The sequence below is a fragment of the Stegostoma tigrinum genome, chromosome 14 (assembly GCF_030684315.1).
Source record: "Stegostoma tigrinum isolate sSteTig4 chromosome 14, sSteTig4.hap1, whole genome shotgun sequence".
Classification (NCBI taxonomy): domain Eukaryota; kingdom Metazoa; phylum Chordata; class Chondrichthyes; order Orectolobiformes; family Stegostomatidae; genus Stegostoma; species Stegostoma tigrinum.
The window spans coordinates 32,159,329-32,182,245 of record NC_081367.1 but is presented as its reverse complement, the minus strand read 5'-3'; the positions used below and the strand labels follow the sequence as shown (position 1 = coordinate 32,182,245).

General features: G+C 39.6%; 1 protein-coding gene across 7 annotated transcripts in view; it reads right to left on the bottom strand.

Annotated features, from left to right (window-relative positions):
- The window catches only part of veph1 (ventricular zone expressed PH domain-containing 1), a 226,132-nt gene that overhangs the window by 189,281 nt on the left and 13,934 nt on the right, over positions 1–22,917 (bottom strand). For 3 of the 7 annotated variants that reach the window (XM_048542470.2, XM_048542474.2, XM_048542477.2), the window contains exons 1-5: positions 22,251–22,500; positions 19,907–20,037; positions 17,822–18,132; positions 15,845–16,060; positions 6,557–6,734 (exon numbers count right to left, since the gene is read on the bottom strand). In XM_048542470.2, coding sequence (XP_048398427.1) covers positions 6,557–6,734; positions 15,845–16,060; positions 17,822–17,959 — 532 coding nt within the window. In that variant the 5' untranslated portion in view covers positions 17,960–18,132; positions 19,907–20,037; positions 22,251–22,500. Of the gene's footprint in view, positions 1–6,556; positions 6,735–15,844; positions 16,061–17,821; positions 18,133–19,906; positions 20,038–22,250; positions 22,501–22,917 lie in introns of those variants that run through there. The other 4 variants (XM_048542473.2, XM_048542475.2, XM_048542471.2 and 1 more) reach the window with 3 other exon arrangements.

Sequence of the window (22,917 nt, the reverse complement as noted above, 5' to 3'; positions counted from 1 at the left end):
GCTCTTGATTGAATGCGTTCTGAAATCCAAACATGCTACAGCTACCAGGTACCCTTTACCAACTTTGCTTATTATAATTCAAAGAGCTCTAGCTCAAACACAATTTCTCTTTCACAAATATAGTGGGAACTGCAGATGCTGGAGAATCCGAGATAACAAAATGTGGAGCTGGATGAACACAGCAGGCCAAGCAGCTCCTCAAGCCGTGTTGATGGTATTTGACAATGTTAGGCTTTTCTAAATGTTCTTCTATTTTTTTTTCCTGAATAACAGACTTTAGCATTTTCCCAAGAACAGATGTTAGACCAACTGGCCTATAGTTTCTTGCTTTTTGTATCCCTCCCTCCTTGAACAAGGGTGTCACATTAACAAAAAACTGGAAGAACTGCGGATGCTGGAAACTAGAAACAAAAACAGACTGAAGAAAAGCCACTGAACCCTAAACATTAAGTCTGATTTCTCAAACCTGGCTGACCTTTAACAGCAATTTGTTTTTGTGTCACATTAACAGTTTTCCAACCAATCAGAACCCTTCCAGAATCCACTACTTCTGCAGCCACTTCCTTTAAAACAAGGAGGACCGCAGAGATCTTTTCGAATGCAATGAGAATGTTCACAGTGGTAAAGAGAAAGTCATTGACAATAGCTTCTCTGCAGGCATCAATGGCTGGAAAATCTGACTTAGTGGGTCGTTGGAGAGGCATGAGGTTAACATGAAACCTGGTAGTTTTGTCCATCCCAGTCTAATGGCTTTTGAAAGGAGACTCAATTCTATATCCCCAGTACCAACTGAAGTACCTCAAGACATTCATTCCTCACCACTGTCACCTTCCCTCCTGCTCTGCCCCACTGTCCTGGACCTGGCAAAATCCTGCACTACCAAGATTGTGTTGCATTCACAATTGTTCATCTTCACAGACCTCCTGACTATGGGTACTTCAGAAAAGCTAATGTTACAACTAGTCAACAGCTCTAAAAGATATAACATCTCGTGGAAAGAGTCAGATATTTTGCTAAGTCGAAAAATTAAAGTGGGCCAACCAAAAGCAGGTTCACCCCTGATATTAAGCCTTTGGTACAGGTGACTCACCCTTAACAGTTCTCAGAAAGTCTCTACATTCAAATGGACTGAATGGAAGGAAGTTGTTGAACACATCTCAGCTAATAATAGAATCCGTACAGTGTGGAAGCAGGCCATTTCGTCCATCAAGTCCACAGTGACCCTTTGATCAGCACGCCATCCAGGACCAAACCCTCCCCTATCCCTACGACCCTGCATTTCCCAAGGCCAATCCACCTAGCCTGCACATCTTTGGACCATGGAAGGAAGTCAGAAGAAAACCACGCAGACACGGGGAGAATGTGCAACCTCCACACAGGCAGTCACCAAAAGCTAGAATCAAACCGGGATCCCCAGTGCTCGAAGACAGCACTGCTAACCACTGAGCTATCATGCTGCCCTATGTGGAAACTCCACATATGGAATACATTGATGATCAAAAATTATAGCTTGTCCATTCAATGTCAATGTGTCTTTACTGGTGAGATGAGTCTTATGTCATTTGTTCCAAACAGCCTCCCTGGCGCTGAAAATTAACCTTTACAAATACAGAGGTGCATTTCCTTCAAATCCTCATACAGTCATAGCTGAGTCATAGAGTCATACAGCATCAAACCACTCCATGTTGACCATTATCCCAAACTAAACTTAGTTCCACCTGCGCGTGCTTGGTCTGTATCCCTCCAAACATTTTTATTCATGTACTTATCCAGATGTTTTTTAAATATGGTAATTGTATCTGCATTCACAACTTCCTCTGAAAGTTCATACCACACTCAAACCACTCTGTGTAAAATATTGGTCCCAGATCTTTTTTGAATCTTTCTCCTCTCACCTTAAAAATATGTCCCCTAGTCTTTAGATCCCAAACTCCGGGAAAAGAAACTGACATTCATCATATCTATATCCTCCCATGATTTTATAAATCTACATAAGGTCACCCCTCAACTTCCTATGCTCCAGTTAAAAAAAAGTCCCAAACTATCCAGCCTCTCTTTATAGCTCAAACTCTCCATTCCCGGCAACATCCTAGTAAATCTCTTCTGAACCCTCTGCAGCTTAAAAATATCCTTCCTGTAATAGTGTGACCCAAAGCGTACACAGTACTCCAGAAGAGCCCTCACTACTGTCCTATACAACCTCAACATAACATTCCAACTCCTATAGTCATAGGTCTGAGCAATGAAGGCTAGCGTGCTAAAAAAGTTGAACTTTTGTTTTTAAATCACTGTTGCTTTTTCTTTCTACCTTTTCACAGTGCTCTCTCTTCATCCAATCCTTTCCCTTCCTCCCTATTTCACTTTCTGTACCTGACTGAATGTTAAATTCAATATCCAACTCAACCTGCTCAGAGAATGGACTTCCCATTGACAATTTGGAAATTGACTGTTTAATTGATAGTCATTTGCCTTCTTCACACAGGCCTTTAGTGCCCAATATTGGACATTGCACATTTGCAACAATTGGCTGCAGGAACTAGAGATCCTGTGCACAAGCCTGTGTTACAAATGTTGCTTATTTGTTACTCACGGTACAGATTAGCCCATTGGATTAATAGACATGATTATGCTAGGGCCCAATTCTTTTAAACCTTGTGTTTTAACAAAGTTTAACAGTTCAATACTGTTATTTAGTCAATGTAGTTTGTTATAATTACTCTTCCTCTGCAGCACTAACTGTAATCCAAATCCTCTGAGAAATTTGGGAATTTATACTTAACGCCAGAAAAACACAGTCTAATAAATAAACAAAAGAAATCACTATAATTTACACAATGCCTTTCACTTTCTTGGAAGGTGTTAGTAGTGGACCCAGCTAACAGATTACTTTTCAAAATCAGGAAACCGTTAGGTAGGCAACACAGTCACACACCACAAAGTTTCACAGCCAGCAAAAGAATAAACAACCAGTCGATGAGTTTAATTGGAATTAGTTGAGACACACTGTTATACAGACATGCTTTAAGAAGCAAGGGATTCCAGGAAAGACAGTGTTGGGCAAGTAAAGCGAAGAAAGAGTTCCAGGAAAAGGAGCAAGAGCCTCCCTTAAGAAAAAAACAGAGAAGGGGATTAATTCAACTGGGTCAGCCCTTAAGGGGTTGATTGGAACTTGATCTGGCAGACTTTCTCACTGTAGTGGACTGTAACTGTCCCAGTGTATATCCACCAGCAGCTTAGTGCAGGGAGCACAAAATCCAAACCAACACTCAGTTGGCATTCAAATTCCCTAAGCACTACCAGCAGATGCTAGTGACGATGACACAGAACTGCATTCAGAGGAAGCGATTTATAAATACAAAAGCTCTCCTAGGGAGGCCAGATCCCAACACCAAAAGAGGCTTAATTCTAATTGAAGCAAAAAAAAAGAAAGGGGGTCACTGGACCCAAAATATTAACTCTGATTTTTCTCTTCATAGACGCTGCCAGACACGCTGAGGTTTACCAGCAACTTCTCCTTTTCCAGTATCCACAGTTCTTTCGGTTTTCAATAAAATAGGTCTGTCACGTTTGCTGCAGCTGGAATTGTTTGTAAGATTGTTATGTATATGGCTGAACAAATGTCGCTTTTTCTTTGGTGAATCCAAAATTACAACAAAGTGCTTTTGTATTTCATTTTCCCTAGCAAGGAGGTTTTATAAAGGTATGGTTAGTATCAAAAATGACATTGTTATATGGTTGAAATCATCAAGTAGCTACAAAGATTGAACAGCAGCATTTTTTAAAAAAATCACCTCGACAGCATTTTCTAATATGGCTAAACATTTGCATAATTACAGCCTATAAATTTTAAAGCTGTTTATAACCTAGCCAAGCTGTCCAATGGAACACAATTCTGCCTTACAAAATTGTGAATGACCTTTTTCATGACCCATTCAAATAACAGCCATCAGTATGCAAGGAACAAACCATTATTCACAATCACTTTGGACAATAGACTCTGGCTAAGAAAGGAACTCCTTAAGTAATGATCTAATTGTATCAAAACACTGGGCCTGGGATCAACTCGCTATCACCACGTCTAGTTAACTAGTCAGTTTGTCAGGGGAGATCATATGATGAGCAAACTAGCTCCTTTTTTATGATTTAAGAAATTGATTTTCTCTCAAGTCAAGTGGAACAGAGGAAAGCAAATGCAGAAGGTGGATCATGAATGAAATCTGCGTTCTCTAGCCCCCAGTGCTCTCGCTCCGTCTACCCTGTAAACATGAATCCCGCCTGCTGTTGATTAGGTGCACACCTTGGTCAGCATCTAAAAGTCAGTGGCTGGTAATTTCTGGGAACTAAATAGAAAAACTGACAAAATATTTGAATCATCCAGTCGCAGAATTCAGGAAGACCATTAATCCCAATCTGAAACCATCCATGCAATTAATCTACTGAATCTATATATAACTGACCTATTTTGACTTTTAACCTACTTCACCTATTCCAGCCACATTGTAAATTAAGGATGGAGTATTAAATGCATTTGTATGAGAAAGTAGAGCATTTTTATTATGTTTATTAGACAAGGTGTTAGGCTCAAGAAATATGATTTTCTTTTAAGAAAATCACAAGCAAACCGGATTGTGTGCATCTCTTACAGTTACAGCGCTTGAACAGTTAAACACTCACTGAACTGGGAAATCTATTGTTATAAAAAAAAGTTACCATCACATGAGAAATGGGATCAAATATTCTGTCTATTGTCACCTGACCATATCACCTTATATTTTCTACTGGGAGAATTCCCTTGCTCATCTTTAAATCTATATGGACTTCAGTATGGCATTTAACGAAGTTCCTCATGATAAATTGGTCAGCAAGGTTAGATCATGTGGGATACAGGGAGAAATAGCCATTTGGATACAGAATTGGCCTGAAGGTAGAAGACAGAGAGTGGCGGTGTTCAGCAGGCCTCACATTTCGTTATCGTGGCGGTGAAGGGTTGCTTTTCAGACTGGAAGCCTGTGACCAGTGATGTGCCACAAGAATCGGTGCTGGGTCCATTGCTTTACATCATTTGTAGAAATAATTCAGAGGTGAACATAGGAGGTATGGTTACTAAGTTTGCAGATGCCACCAAAACAGGAGCTGTAGTGGGGAGTGAAAAAGGTTACCTCTGAGTACAACAGGATTTTGATCAGATGGGCCAACGAGCCAAGGAGTGCCAGATGGAGTCTAACTTAGATAAATGTGAGGTACTGTATTTTGCAAAGGCAAATCAGAGCAGGAATTATGCATTTAATGTTAAGGTCCTGGGGTGTGTTGCTGAACAAAGAGACCTTGGAATACAGGTTTACAGTTCCTTGAAAGTTGTCCAAGTAGATAAGATAGTGAAGAAAGCACGTGGTATGCTTGCTTTTATTGGTCAGTGAGTAGAGGAGTTTGGAGATCATGTTGCAGGTGTGCTTACATTGGTTAGGTCACTTCTGGGATACTGCATGCAGTTCTGATCTCCCTGCTATAGGAAGGAAGTTGTGAAATTTGAAAGGGTTCAGAAAAGATTTACAAGTATATTGTTGAAGTTGAAGTGTTTGAGCGATAGTGAGAGCCTAAGTAGACTGGGGCTATTCTCCCTGGAGCATCGGAGGATGAGGGATGAACTCACACAGGTTTATAAAATCATTTGGGGCATAAATAGGGTAAATAGACACTTTTCTCCCCAGGGTGGGGAGGGGTCCAAAACTAGAGGCTGTAGGCTTAAGGTGAGGGGGAAAGATATAAAAGGGATCTAAGAGGCAACTTTTTTCACAGACGGTGGTGTATGTATGGAATGAGCTGCCAGAGGAAGTGGTGGTGGCTGGTACAATTACAGCATTTAAAACGCATCTGGATGGGTATATGAATAGGAAGGGTTTAGAGGGATATTGGCCTAATGCTGGCAAATAGGACTAGATTTATTTAGGATATCTGGTTGGCAAGGACAAGCTGTTTCCATGCTGTGCAGCTCTATGACTCCAAACGGTGCCAAAGAGTTTTTTAAGTCGATTCGAGCAGGAAGAAAAGCACACAAAATTCACCAAAGATCCTCAGACAGCACCTTCCAAACCCATGACCTCTTCCATCTAGAAACACAAGGGCTGCAGATGTATGGGAACACCGTGATCTCCAAGTTCTGTTCCAAGTCATTCACCATCCTGGCTTGGAAATATAATCACTGTTCCTCCACTGTCACTGGGTCAAAATCCTAGAATTCCCTCCCCAATAGCATTGTGGTTCAACCCACAGCAGGAGGACTGCAGCAGTTCAAGAAGGCAGCTCATCATCATTTTCGCAAGGGCAGCTAGGGATGGGCAAGATATGTTGACCCAGTCAGCGATGCTCACATCCCACAAAATGAGTAGAAACAAAAAACACAGTTCAATAACTTATGAAAATTTACAGTTCCCATTACGCAACAGTCTCAGTGCTGCACTGATAATCTATCTAGGTCATGCAGTCAAATTCTCAAGGAACTTTTACTTATCACTTTGATTCTTAGGTATTCAGAGTAGCTCATGTTGTTTTACCTTACCTTGAAGTATATTGTTAACAATGGTCGCTGTGTGCTTTGCAAGGATTTCTGGTTTGCCAGTAGCTGCAAGTGCTAAGTAGTTTGACATGTTTCGGGAGAGTTCCTTGTTGTCCATCTGCAGAAACTTTACTGCTACTGGAACAGCAAGAGCCATTACAGCTGGATTATTGTAATTCTGCTGAAACAAACAAAATACATATGAGTGGGAAATCATAAGATGATTAAAACTTAAGTACTTTATCACTAATAAAACAAGGCACATAGTATAAATCTCATGAAATAAACAGTCCAGATGATACTTCCTCTTTCATAAACTGATACATTTGGTTAGAGGCTACCATTTCTGCTAGTTTGAACAATTCAAAATAATTATTTTGAACTACCTTGAATCTATTAAAATAGTTTATTTGTGAATAATAAGCTAAAATGTGTGGTCTAAATGGTGATTTCATAAACTCAGTGATGTCAACAAGTAGGGTATTAAAACTGCACACAAAACACAGTCAAGCTGTTCATTAGGGTGTTGTTGCTTTAAACTACTTCATTTCATAGATGAAATACGGGTTCGTTTTCACGAATCAGACTTTCAACACTAATTGGGATCATTGGTATGTAACTTCTGAGGAAAGATCACTCAACCTGGAATATTAACTCTGATTTCTCTCCACAGATGCTACCACGCCTGATGAACTCTTCCAGCAACTTCTGTTTTTATAACTAAGTTTGGAGTTGCTTCTTGTTCAGGCATGACAAGCTGACCAGTAAACAAAAGTCAAACTGTATAATTTAAAAAAGGTAGTTCAAACAAACAGGTAGTTTTGGTCAAGTGTTTGGGGCTTCAGATTGTGAAATTCAGTTAATGAGGTGGTTTTGATGTTCTGTCATCAAAACCCATAGTGTTTTATAGTAGACAGATGTGAGTCATTTGTACCAAATCAAGTCATACTGGCTTCCAATGGTCTCCCTTATTCAGACCTAGTGAGGTAGATGTTTTGTCTACTGATCATTTATGTTATCTTGGCTAGAATGTTCATACAGTACAAATAGTGTTATATTCCAGGAGGTAATGAGTTCACTTTTATTCTAATAATGGCTGGACATTTTAGCAGTCAAACCAATCATTCACTATTTGATCAGTGATAATGGGAACTGCAGATGCTGGAGAATCCAAGATAATGAAATGTGAGGCTGGATGAACACAGCAGGCCCAGCAGCATCTCAGGAGCACAAAAGCTGACGTTTCGGGCCTAGACCCTTCATGAGAAGGCCCCTCTGATGAAGGGTCTAGGCCTGAAACGTCAGCTTTTGTGCTCCTGAGATGCTGCTGGGCCTGCCGTGTTCATCCAGCCTTACATTTCATTCAGCCTCACATTTCATTCACTATTTGATAGCAGCTTTTTAAAGGATCCAGCAAAAAAATATATAATTTTGGAATTTCTCTGCTCCCACACTCAGTGATATGCAAAGTTGTACAAGAATCAAATTAAAAGAAACAGCAATAAAGAAATGAGAAAGAAAATATAGAGGGAATACACATCTTCGATAGGCATCTTAAAGACAGCTTTCACATCTTGTGAGGAGTACAATGGATCATTTCCCCATTCCATCACATTCCTAGAGCTAGGATTTAATAACCTCATGGTACATTTTAAAAAACATACAACCAAGTACATCTGTAGTCTGTTCCAAGCACGTTGTAGACTCCTTGCTATTGGAATATGTCCAGGCAGTGAACGAATGTCCCACATGTGTTAAGGAATGCATGCCTTATTTTCAATTTTCTTAGAAGTCAAAGCCCTAAGCTGAAGCTGTATACTCTTCAATTTCTGTCAGACACATTATCCTTCTTTGAAAATTGCTTGCCTCAAATAGGGTTCTGACAGGAGCAAAAGATGCTTCTTCGACACTTTGGAAGTACATAACAAACTAATCACCAAGATGCCCACCTCAAAGTGTAAAACCAAGATTGCTGGGGAGACATTTAATCATACCTTCTTGGGATTCTGTGTTGGATAGCAACATTTGTATTTCAATATTTGAAACATTTGTCCACCAGCAGAATAATAGCCCACTTTTTGCCAAGTTTACAAATCTGCAGTCTGATTCATTTGTCAATTACTTTAATTCTGTGCCCTCTCATTACAGACATTCAATATCAGAAAGTTTCCCCTTATGCAGCTAACTAATACCCTTCAAGATGCCAGATATCTTTATTAAATCTACCCTTAACTGTCTCAACTCTATGAAGAGTAGCCCCAGCTCTTTCTACTAAAACATGACAAAGAACTGCGAATGCTAGAGATCTTAAACAAATAAACATAGAAATTGCAGGATGGGCAGCATCTGTGGAGAGAAAATAGAGGTAACGTTTTGGGTCCTGTGAAATTTTGAAGTGTCACAGAAGTCAAAATTTTAACTCTGCTTTCTCTCCAGAAACGCTGCCAAACCTGCTGAATTTCTCCAGCAATTTCGGTTTTCGTTACACCACAAAATATTCTGACTAAGTTTTAAGTTTGTAACAAAACAAACTAGCGGAAAATCCAATTTATGGCAGTATTGCTTAACACAATGAACACTATTAAAAATATCATTTCTGCATGTTGTCAGTGTTAGAAAAATCTTAGAAAAGCACCACAAAAAAAGTGAAGGTATTAATTGGCAAATTACTTCTCTAAGGCATATTTTATAAGTAAACTGAAGATAAATTAGGTGATAGCGCCCTCAAGGGGTAATGTTAGAATTATCCATAAGCGTTGGCTTTATATGAATAACCATAATATAAATTAAACAAACAAACCCTGAATTCTGTGACAATTCAAATCATGCATCAAAAATAATAATAAGAGCTCAACTATAGAACATCACCAGTTGTATTGTGACTTTTGACAGATGGAATATACATTGGAAAGGCAGCATGCTGCCGCTGAAGGAGGAGTACCTCCATTGAATTATCTGCTCAGGTAGATTAAAAAAAGTGTTCAGGGCACATTTTCACATTGAGACAATTTCCTCTTGACTACAAATTCACTACAAAGAATCTAACTAATCTTAACTCCTAAAGACAGCAATCAAAGAAAAATCAGCCGCTGTCTCAAATGTCCCTTATGAAGAACATTATGCTCAATCGATGCAGATTATGCACATCAAGTTAGTCATTTTCCAAGCTTGTCTCCAATGAAGTAAGCTCTGTAAACAAAAATCTGTCACAAGGTAGTAAGTGAACTTTGCACGAGAATGGGAACCACAGAGTAAATTCAGAAAGGTGAAAAATAAAGGTGGAGGTGAAAGAGTGGAAGAGGCAGCAAACCAAGGCTAGAAAATAGATAATAAAATGTGAGGCTGGATGAACACAGCAGGCCAAGCAGCATCTCAGGAGCACAAAAGCTGACGTTTCGGGCCTAGACCCTTCATCAGAGAGGGGGATGGGGGGAGGGAACTGGAATAAATAGGGAGAGAGGGGGAGGCGGACCGAAGATGGAGAGTAAAGAAGATAGGTGGAGAGGGTGTAGGTGGGGAGGTAGGGATGGGGATAGGTCAGTCCAGGGAAGACGGACAGGTCAAGGAGGTGGGATGAGGTTAGTAGGTAGCTGGGGGTGCGGCTTGGGGTGGGAGGAAGGGATGGGTGAGAGGAAGAACCGGTTAGGGAGGCAGAGACAGGTTGGACTGGTTTTGGGATGCAGTGGGTGGGGGGGAAGAGCTGGGCTGGTTGTGTGGTGCAGTGGGGGGAGGGGATGAACTGGGCTGGTTTGGGGATGCAGTGGGGGAAGGGGAGATTTTGAAACTGGTGAAGTCCACATTGATACCATATGGCTGCAGGGTTCCCAGGCGGAATATGAGTTGCTGTTCCTGCAACCTTCGGGTGGCATCATTGTGGCAGTGCAGGAGGCCCATGATGGACATGTCATCAAGAGAATGGGAGGGGGAGTGGAAATGGTTTGTGACTGGGAGGTGCAGTTGTTTGTTGCGAACTGAGCGGAGGTGTTCTGCAAAGCGGTCCCCAAGCCTCCGCTTGGTTTCCCCAATGTAGAGGAAGCCGCACCGGGTACAGTGGATGCAGTATACCACATTGGCAGATGTGCAGGTGAACCTCTGCTTAATGTGGAATGTCATCTTGGGGCCTGGGATGGGGGTGAGGGAGGAGGTGTGGGGACAAGTGTAGCATTTCCTGCGGTTGCAGGGGAAGGTGCCGGGTGTGGTGGGGTTGGAGGGCAGTGTGGAGCGAACAAGGGAGTCACGGAGAGAGTGGTCTCTCCGGAAAGCAGACAGGGGAGGGGATGGAAAAATGTCTTGGGTGGTGGGGTCGGATTGTAAATGGCGGAAGTGTCGGAGGATAATGCGTTGTATCCGGAGGTTGGTAGGGTGGTGTGTGAGAACGAGGGGGATCCTCTTGGGGCGGTTGTGGCGGGGGCGGGGTGTGAGGGATGTGTCGCGGGAGATGCGGGAGACGCGGTCAAGGGCGTTCTCAATCACCGTGGGGGGAAAGTATTGTGTTTGGTTGTGCTTATTAATTATATATATCTCAACTCTCAGAGCCTAGTGAAGAAGGCAAATGAACTAAGGACTCAGTTGGACACTTGAAAGTATGACAGCGCAGGTATTGCTGAAGCATGGCTTAAAGAAAGATAAAATCTTGATTCCAGGGTCTTCAGATGAGATAGCTTCAGGTATACCAGAAAAATTATTGACAGGAACCATTCAAGGAGATGTTGCTTCAATGGTATTAACTCTAGACGAACACAGGCCTGGACAGTGCCTTTGAAATACAAGTTCAAACCTCATTATGTCAGCAGCTGGTGGAATTTATCTTCAATTCATAAATAATTTTCTTTTAAAAACTTAACAATACCTTTAAGGAAGGAAATCTGCTGTCTTTACCTAGACTGTGACTATACAAAATCTGTGACTCCAGACACACAATGTGTTTGAATCTTAGGAGTCCTCAACAATGGATTAACAAGTCATTCAGTTGTACCAAAATGCTGCAGCGGAAAAGTGAAACAAAGGATTTTCACTAATTCAGGCAAATGGAGAGTATTCATTCACTGTTCTAACTTATTGATGGCTGACAGATTTTGGGAAGTCAGGGAATGACTTACCGTCTGCAGCTTTCCCAGTCGCTGACCTGCTCTTGAAGCTACAGGATTTATATAACTAGCTGTGTAAAGCTTTTGATCAATGGTAACCCCCAGGATATTCATGCAGCATTCAGCAATGGTAATGCGATGATGTCAAATGGAGATTGCTAGATTCTGTCTTGTTGAACCTGGTCATTGCTTGGCATTTGTGTGCTATGAAGATTATTTGCCCTAGCCTGAATAATAGAGAAGCTATTGATGTAGCACAACAAGAAGGTTGGAGCTTGGTATTGCTACAGGAACTCCTAAGGGCAGTATCCTGGGGATGAGATGATTGGCATCCTACAACCATAGCACAACTTTTCCTTTTTGCTAGGTATGACTCTAACAGTGGATTCCCATTGACTTGAATTTTGCTATGTTGGACCGAGATTGTAATATAGTTGCAAGGCTATAGTTTTAGCCTTGAGACCTAGCAAAGGTTAGAATCGATCAAAAATGATTGTGTCTATGGATATTTGGTGGAGGAGATTATATAAACATTAGAATTGAATGAAAAAAGGATGGGTAGAATAAATTATTTGTAAACTAATTATACAAAATGAGAATTAATTTGGCATGCAGGTGAACAGAAGATACATCATTGAAAAATTTATTGTGTTCAGTTTCAAAGACAGCGTTTTGTGACATTTAATGAGGGATCAAAGCAGCTTGGAGGAAGATAAAATGTCAAGGTCTGTATTGAGATATCAAGCTTTTACATGGCTTTCTTGGTGAGCTGTTGCAAACCCACCTTATCCTGGATGAGAAGCCTACCCAACACACAGTATTCTTCTGGGGTCAAATAATGAATTGATATGTTAAGAATTACCAAGTGTTTTTTTCAAATCTATGTTTTAATCAAATACTAGAAAAGTGCTTTATATTCCTAAATACACACGTTCAAATAGCCCTAGTGACAATGGAGATCTAATGGAAATGCAGAAAGGCAAGGAGATGAATAAGGAAGTACACTGTGAGAATAATATAAACTACAGTGAAAGCTTTCTTAAATTTCCTGTGTTTAAATGCACAACTGCTGCTAGGCAACAAGAAATTAGGATAATACATTGTTTTCGGGACAAGCATTTAGATCAATTAGTACTTGAGTTTCAGAAACTTTCAATAATAAGGCTAGTGTAGAAATGGGGAAATGCAAACAATCCAGAGAAAATCAAAAATATTACCTCTGTTTAAACAAAATGAACTAAGAAATTTTTCACCACTGGGAGGCAAGAACAAAACGTATTATCCATGGGAAAAATAGACTCAATGAGATCAGAATCTCAAATTACACTTTACTGGACTGTTTGCAGCAGTTGCACTTATGCTATGAATACAGTGTCATAATGTTTGCTGAACTTTGATGTGAATTAGTCTTAAGTAATAAGCAGTGACAGATACAGGCAAAACCTGTAGCTATATTAACACGCTGTCATCCCATCTTAATGCAACCCTGAAGCAACACTGAGAAAGTAAAACTTTTGTTTTGGTTCTATATGTTCAGTTCACAAAATTAATTCCAAAGGGAAAGATTTGAGAAAATATTTGGAAAGTGTTGAAGAAATGATTAAGCACTATTGAAGTATTTTTGTTTCTGGTAATGTACACATTAATTTATGACAGACTGTAAATACCTCAGTGATGTGGACAAGAAATAAAGAAATGATTAATAAGAGGAAGGCATCAGATGTGTGGCTAGAAAAGAGATTGTTCCACCTAACCCGTTCCTACTGCATGATGCATAACAAAGAGAGAAAGTTACGACATTTTAGTCACATCATTGGACCAGACACTAGACAGACACAATTATTGTATGGAAAATGTCAACAGAAAATGTGGGAGCCAGGAGCTGAGGAGAAAATAGGTGATTGTCTGAATATACAGATGACCTTTGCAGAATGTTCAAGGACAGCACAGGACAGACAAAGGCAGGGATCCTTGTCAGTGAACCTTCGGGGAAGATGACATCATGAATGAACAAAACAATTTATGCAAGTCAGAAAACCTATTGACACATTCATGAGGAGTTTTGCCCTTCTATTTAAGAAAGGAAGAAGAGAGAAAGGCCAGTTTTCCTAATTTCAGTAGCAGTATAATGCTGTATCTATTAGAGTCAAAGCAACAGAACAGATTGAAAATTATACAATGAAGTTGAGCTTCCTTAAACAGCAACTTCCAAACGTACAACCCTTACCAACTAAGAGACCAGAGACCCAGGTTCGGGAGATCTTTGTTCTAATTCCACCACTGAGGTTGGCCAAATTTGAATTCAACAAATATCTGGAATTAAGAATCTAATAATGATGATGAATCCATTGTTGATTGTCGTAAAAATCTATCTGGTTCACTAATGTCCTCTGGGGAAGAAAACTGCCATCCTTGCCTGATCTGGGTGACATGTCACTCCAGGCTCGCAGCAATGTAGTTAACTCTTAACTTCAGGGAGGGCAATAAATGCTGGCCTAGCTAGCAATGCCCTTGTCCTGGGGAGATATTATATTACCATGTGTTAAGGTTGGTTAATAGTCAGAACACGATGAATAAATAGGAATATTTGGGTTGGGAGACTGTAAACAGACAAGGTATCCTAAAGGATCTATATTTGGATTTTAATTATCGACAATATGTTTTCTCGACTTTTATGAAGTCACAAATTCAAATTCCCTGATGGTACACAATTGGGTGTGTAAGTAATTGCTGAGAGAGTGGATAAGGCAGCAGAGGGAAATGCACAGTTTGGGCATATGTTTAAGAACATTTCTGTTAGAATACAATGTGGCAAAATGTGAGGTTATCCTTTTTGATAGGAAAAGAAGCAGAAGTTTTTTTTGTGAATGCTAACAGCGTGGGAAATCCGAGGGACCTGATGTACTTTCATCACTGCAAATGAGTATACGGGTACAGAAAATAGTTCAGAAGGAAAAACTGTTCTTTAGCTTCTTTTTTAAAGAGATTGGAGTACAACACGAAGAAGTTTCATTTCAATTATCAGAGTATTTGGTGAGACCATTTGAGCATTTGGTCTCTTGGTGGCTCTCAGTAGCTCATGGTGGTATTTTGGCTCGACGTGCAAGTGAATTCTGCCTGGGCTTGTTCCAGAGGCGCCTGGGGAGTTTGGACAGGCGGTAATTTCAGCAGCAGCAACAACATCTATGTGGTACCATCAAGGGCAGGCTACTGAGGTCTCCCAGAGAGTGAGATAAGCAGAGGGCTCATCAAAGACTATTGAACTTTGAGCTTATTCCTTTATTTTCTTAGCTTAAGCTACGAAAGACTTTAAATGTTCATCATTACCTTATTTCTTTATTTTTCTACTTATTCGATGAAGTAATACTTAACATTTTTAACTCTCATTTTTCTTACTACTTCGTACTAAGTTTTTTTGTATGTAGGTATCTAAGATGGCACCGTGTGGCGAAATTATACACTTTTCACTATATTTTCGGTTTTGACTACACATGACAATAAAATCTAAATCTAAAATCTAAATCTAAACCATATCTCGAGTACGATGTGCAGTTTTGGATTTCTTAACCGAGGGAAGCATATCCTTTATAAATTCATTAAACCAGTTCTTAAAATGAAGGGATTGTCCTATGACAAGAGATTCAGCAGCCCATGCTTTAAGGCAGAAGCAAATGCTGAAATGGAATACACATAGATAAAAGGAGGTGTCAAGGTCCTTAAGGAACATATTAGATTACAGATGAGCATAAGGAGAAGCTGATGGGTTGCAACATAGTAGGGTGGGGGTTAAAGTGTTGGAAACTGGCTTTCAAAAGGCTGAAGGCAATTTTAAGGCCATTCTCCTGACAGCCCCTTCTTCACAAGTCTACTGGACTCATGAATCACTGTTATTGCTAAAACCTAGTTCAACTGCTGGAATTTGGCACCACTTAGCAAAAACTTTCTCTGGGGTTCTGCAAAACCACATAAGAATGCCTAGTCCACAGGTCTAACCCCACCCCACAATCTCAGGTCGAGTCCAGGAGATAAGCTATTATTGTCTTCTGTATTAAAATGGATTTTTAAAAAAATTAGAGACATCTAGTATTCAATACTGTTGTCGGAAAAAAGTTTCATCAAACATTGCTATTCTTTCAATAGTATTAAATATACTTATTTAAATGTATTCCTGTCACATCATTGAGAGATTTTGCACACAACTTACTTGGAAGATGCAACTCATTATATCAGAAACAATTTTAGCATGCGGAGTATCTTCATCCTTGCTGACTGGTTTCAGATTATGTTCTAAGCATGATTCCCACAATTCTACAAGAGCCTTCCCATGCTTCTCAATTGATTTTGTTTTCCTTATAGCAGTAGTAATTCGAGTAATGCAGATTTCTACCACTGCCTGATCATTGTCATTCCTCAGATAGTCCTAAAAATGTGGAAAAAACAAAATATTACAGTATTTACAGGAACTGCAAAATTTATTCATATTATTCTTTATCTGAATAACACTGAAATTAAATCTGATTTCTTTTGATATCTTATTACGAATGTTTGGCTGGGGATTTAGACGAGGCAACATAAGCCAGTATAATTTCTGACAATCACTTAATGCTGCAGATAGAACCAGAACCATGGTTTACATTTACAGGAAACAGGTTAGCCAAACCAGTCTACCTTAGTTTTTGCATTCTTTGTGATAACTTATTCCAGTGTCAAATGTTCTCCCTGTTTCGGCATGTCTTTCTTTCATCTATCTAATGAGTCCTAAATATCAACATTGTTTATGTTTCAATCATTTTAAAGAAAACTAATAAGTTGATTCATAACACATGCTAAAATTACTGATGGCAGAATCTTCCCATTTTCAGTTCAGGTGTTTTGTCAAGCAGGATTCCTCACATCCGATCCCATATGTGACTTTTCTCATGCGATTTTCTGCTCTTTGCTTCATTGATTATTCAACCATGCATCTTTCTCAGGAAATCTTACAGCTGGAGACACAGAAATACTCACTGATGCCTGAACCTTCCACTCTTCAAGCCACAGTAGCACCATATATAAAGGCCAGCTACACACCACTACAAATGGTGCAAGTCAGAAATGATCAACCATACTGCAGTGCTCAAGCCTCTACATTAAGCACAAAGACCAGGGGAAAGGAAAGCTTACTCCCTACTTCACAAATAGGATCCTGGAGGATTTAGTGGATGGGATATCGTAGAGGAGGCCAGTCCTTTGTTCACTTAATGACCACAAGAGGCCACGTCATCAGACAAAGCCAGCCTGCACACAATATATAGCTCCAGCTATAATCTTCTCTTTACTATCCTAGTCTCAGGGCCACCACTCTCTCTAATTCTGCCATTATGAACACATCTCATCAGGCTAATAGACTATAACTCGCACAATTACATGGATCATAAGCAATCACGTACACACACCCATCTCATCCTCCCAAACAGTTAACTTCTCCTGCTCTCTGTGCTTCCTACTCTCTCTGGAGGCACGTCACCACCTCTCCTGCCCGAGTCACTACTAACTGCTCTTCCATCCAATTCCATCACACTCAACCACTCTTTGTTCTTTATTCCAGAAAAATTGGCCGACACCCATTGCCTGATGGTCCCCGCGGTACACCAACTGACATACTTGTTATCATCAGACCGGTTGCACTTCACCTATAGGACTGACCTTGGCCCAAACCTTGGACTGTAATTAAGAGTCTAATGATGACCATTGTCTATTGTCAGAAAATGCCTTTTAGGGAAGGGAGAAAGAGTTGAAATCAGCTGGTCTATCTCCCAATATATATTTCACTGTTGATAAAATAACCAGCTCCTGCAAGACTGAGAAGGTATGCTCCCAGATTCATCCATGGTCTGTCTGGGATGTAACGTGCAACCAATGGCTCTCTAACTTGTTTAACTTGGTGCTCATTTAAGGCACTGAACTGGCTGACGTGGTCCCTAAATTCTTTGCCTAGGTTTGAACAGTATAGCACTTCTATTGACACAAAACCAGGAGCTGCTGGAAAAGCTCAGCAGGTCTGGCAGCAGCTGTGAAGAAAAATCACAGTTAACATTTCAGGTCTGATCTCAAATGGGGTGAAAACAGGATGGATGCAAAATGAAAGTTTTCACATATGGGTGAACTGGGGGTGAGTGATGAACAGTTTACTGACACTTACTGGTGAAGAAGATATTTCCTTTATTTGCTGAAGAGCTTCTGATAGACAATCTTCAATTTCAGTATCTTCCAGTGAGAAAAGATCTCCTGCACGAGATAAATCCCTCTGCCCTAGCACGACAATAAATAGTTGATGCATAGTGGGCAATTGCAATGAAGTGTAAAAGTTACATTCACACGAATCCAATTGCTCAATTCATCGAAAGCATGGGCAAATTCTTCACAATTTGTTTAACAATTTGGTCCAAATGCTTAAATCATTTCATGTTCATTTGTGCAAAGGTGCTATCACTCCACTGTGTCATGCCCTATCTGAAAAAAAAGAATTACAGAATCAGATATGTTTTCATACACAAAAGCATCAGTGTTAATGCAAGCATCGAAGATTCCAATGATAATTTGACAACTTGCTCAACTATATTGTGAATATTTTGAAACATAGACATTTCTGTAATTTAGAGAGAAATGGTAGCTGAATTGAAAGAGCAAGTCCTGTGAGCAGCAAAGAGATAAATGCCCAGATATCTATTTCAGAGATGTGGATTGGAATAACAGGAATTTCTCTCTGTTATTGATCGAATGGTGCCATAGCATTTTTCACAAGACGAAGATGGCAGGTGGACATTCAGTATTTGTCCCTTATGTATGTTCAAGCCACACTGGGTGCAATGGATACAGTATACCACATTGGCAGATGTGCAGGTGAACATCTGTTTGATATGGAAGGTCATCCTGGGGCCTGGGATGGGGGTGAGGGAGGAGGTGTGGGCGCAAGTGTAGCATTTCCTGCGGTTGCAGGGGAAGGTGCCGGGTGTGGTGGGGTTGGAGGGCAGTGTGGAGCAGACAAGGCAGTCGCGGAGAGAGTGGTCTCTCCGGAAGGCAGACAAGGGTGGGGATGGAAAAATGTCTTGGGTGGTGGGGTCGGATTGTAGATCCATTGCACCCGGTGTGGCTTCATTGATAGTAATTGTAGTGCCTGGTCTTTTGTTACAGTCCTGTTTTTGATGAAGTCCACATTGACACCATTGGGTTGCAGGGTTCCCAAGTGGAATATGAGTTGCTGTTCCTGCAACCTTCGGGTGGCATCATTGTGGCACTGCAGGAGGCCTATGATGGACATGTCATCTAAAGAATGGGAGGGGGAGTTGAAATGGTTCACGACTGGGAGGGGCAGTTGTTTATCGCGAACCGAGCGGAGGTGTTCTGCAAAGCAGTCCCCAAGCCTCCGCTTGGTTTCCCCAATGTAGAGTAAGCCACACTGGGTACAATGGATACAGTATACCACATTGGCAGATGTGCAGGTGAACCTCTGCTTAATATGGAAAGTCATCTTGGGGCCTGGGATAGGGGTGAGGGAGGAGGTGTGGGGGCAAGTGTAGCACTTCGTGCGGTTGCAGGGGAAGGTGCTGGGTGTGCCCAAAACGTCAGCTTTTGTTCTCCTGAGATGCTGCTTGGCCTGCTGTGTTCATCCAGCTTCATACTTTATTATATTGGATTCTCCAGCATCTGCAGTTCCCATTATCATTGAAAACTAAGAACTGCTTTTACAAAATTGAATGATGAATAGCATTGCACATCACCACGAAAATCTTGAGATGTTAGTAAGCTTTGTCCAGCTTCCAAATCACTGCTAACCCATTACTGATTTTTGTATCAGTACCATAAGAAATACTCAGCTTTAAGGAAGGAAACTCCAGTTTTGGAGAATGTGAAATCCGTCTAAACGAACCTCCTTTCAATTCATTAGCTTTCCCTCTACAAATCACCTGCTACCAAAATCAATAATTATGCAATTTATTAATTCTTAATTGGTTGGAAATAAATTGGAAAAAAAAATCACCTGTCTTGCAACCACAAAGTATTACATTCTGTATTTGACCTAATTATTATAAATGTTATTGAAAAGCAGCCCATAACTATCTTAAATGCAATTTAATTTTCTTATGAATATTTGTGAAGCTTTAAATTACACATATTCTTGATTTATACTCAGAGCAAATTCAAAAGGTTTCCAAAACAGGGATGTTTTTTTTGTTTCCGAAAAGAATAATTACAACATAAGAACAGCAAGAAGAAATGCACATACCGAGTTATAAAGACTTTATTGTCTTTCAACACATCTGATAGAATCTCAAACTGTTTCAGATACCTCTGAAGCTTTGCTGGAATCCATTATGGGAATTCTAATGTAAATTCAAAGCCACTGGATTCCCAGGACTGTAACAAAAGACCAGGCACTACAATTACTATTCATCCCACCAGCATTAAACTGACCAACTCAGTACGTAGGCATTACAAAGCAGCATCCTCTATATACACTAGTTTAACTGATATCGTAATATTCATCAGTAAGCTTGACCTTCATCATCATTCACTGTACCTAGAAGACTTAGAACAAAAAGCCTAGTGTCGTTATGACACTAATGCAGCAAAGTCTTTTAAGTGACAGAAAAAGACAAAAGATCACCTCATGAAAAGACTCATGGAATGTTTTCAATTCACTAAAAGTAATCACGATAGAAAACAGAATTACTCGTCAATATTCATTTCACATGTTACGCTACAAACCAACATGCAAAACTACATTTCAGATTATTGTTTTGCTTGCTGGCTTATAATGGGATGTAGTTGCACCTTAATAGAAAATAATCCTTTTTTTTAGTGAAGGCAAGTAGAGAAAAACCTGTTTTAACACAAGATTCAATACAGTTTTGCAATAATATCGACTTGAGCTGTGTGTTTGGACAGGAGTTGAAAAGCTTTAAAAAGAAGCTGTTGGCCTCAGAATTTTCCTTAAACACAGAACTCTTAAGTGTGCGGTAATATCAGTCAGGTTATGTTACTTGCTAACTAATGTTCAGGTTTTAATTTGAATTTTTAAAATTTGAAATAATAAACAAGGATGCTGAACTTAATCATTATAGCAAGAGAAAGGATGCCTAACCTCTTGATAGGCTGTAAAAAGTTAGCTGGTTAAAATTCAGCAATACTAATGCATACTTTTGGAAGTCTCCTGGGACATAATTATCCCAGGCAGTAGCAGCAGTTTACATATTATTAAGTATTCCTTTCCATTTATTTAAAGTCATGAACGCACAAGCGTCTGGACATATTCTCAGTTTCTGGCTAACAGGTTTGTTTGCAAATGAGAGAGGTGTATATTTGATAGAATCCGAGAAAATTTATTTTGCTCTTTTGGAATAAAGACCACACTTCTCAGTACCCTAGCCGTGATCTTTCTTATGTTCTATACAGATTCATTATTAGATTGCAACTTTTATGGACTATATCTCCTCTTGTAAAAGTTTGTTTCTAACAAATTTATCCATTAGATGCATTACTTCTATTTTTTTCTGGACTTGCCCTTTCAATCCTGTCTGGTCTTCGACAGTACTTTTCAGAGTCTGTTTTCATTTAATGTAATCATTAGTCTCTCTCCTCTGTAACATCGTTCAGCATTACAGTTTTTATCAACTGTATTTACTTCTGATTGTCCTTCAGCATTCCATCCTTACTTTGCCTTAGTGATGGTCATGCCTCACTCTGAGATTTCCTCCACAAACCCCTTTGCTATGCCATCTTAAAGATTGTTATTAAAACTCAGCCTTTTAACCAACTTTTGGTCACCACTAATATTTCCCTTGGTTTGGTCTCCATTTTTTTAAACTTTCCTACAATGGACTATATGAATGCATCTTGCTGTCATTCTATTTCAAATTTAAAGATGTAGAACAAAGTTATGGCCACACAGGCTGAGATAGTGTTCATTCAAAATAGGATTGAAAAAGTCGAAAATCAAGCAAATCAAACAAATTAGCAGATTCCACTGAAATACAACCCATGTATACTTATCTTATTAAGGTGTTCCCCATAAAATCAAGTTCAGTACATCTAATATTACACAAATATGAAAAAGCGAGATACATTTTTGACAAAACTTACTGTTAAATATTCAAACTTGAGCTACATTTTTTTAAAAAAGTCCTGTTTTCTTCCTTCAATATGTTATCCAGTTTTTGTAATGATTAGCTTGAAATAATTTATGACAAAAAAGTTAAACAAAGTGCAAGATCAAGCATTAAAACATACTTAATATCATTTGTGATCACAGCTAACTTAGAACCGGTCCTCAATTTAGAAAAGTTAATTTGTGCAACCCAAAGGATTGTCCATTGTCATGTTAAACTGTGAAGCTCATGTGAGCTTGCATCGGCCAGTTAACATTCCTTAGAAAAAAATAAAGTGACTAAATTTTGATTGATTCTCCTATTTGTTTGTGTCTTACGTTCAAGCCAAATCTCAATGGAAGTTAGATACAATATCTAAGTAGAATGAAGTAAATTAGAGATTGCAACTACTTAAAAATCTATTTCCCTACTGCTATCTTTTGCACCAGAAGACACAAGAGTTAGTTAGAGATATTGCTTTACCTGCATGCTACTCCCAGTAGGCATACTTGTGCTCCACTTACTCTGAAGGTTCCTGCTGTCTTTGCATTGTAACACACAGCACACTGTAGTCATGGTTATGAGAAGTAAAAGGCAATGGAAACTTTCTGTTGAAACCATGCACTTCCAGCAATCTATTTAGCTGTTGCGAGCTAGGAATGCAAAGAATGCATGCTGTAAAATGTGCCTAAAGTTGAGTCTTAAGTGACACAGTCAGCTGGTCAGGCTTGATCCAAACAGAGTAGCAACTGATTGGAATGAAGTTCTGATCAGGTTATTGCGCAAAGCAGAGGGACAGTTATCTCTAATACTGACAGTCCCTGTTCTGTGTATGGCACCGCCCCTTTAAAATGAGGCCACTGAAAGAAACAGGACTCTTGAATCATGAAGGAACTATTAATTCCATGGAGCAGAGACAGATGAAGGAAAAGACACTCATCAGAGAATCTACATTTGCAATAATTTGAAAATATTTCAATAAACTCTGAGCAGCGATAAACAAATTTTAACGATGACAAGTTGCACTTTTCCATTAAATAAGAAACGTTATTGAATTCCTTTCAAGTTAGTGTACTATTCATGGAATATACTTATAAACTCTTCTAATGATATGGGTTCTAAAAACAAAATAATTAATTTTATATAACTA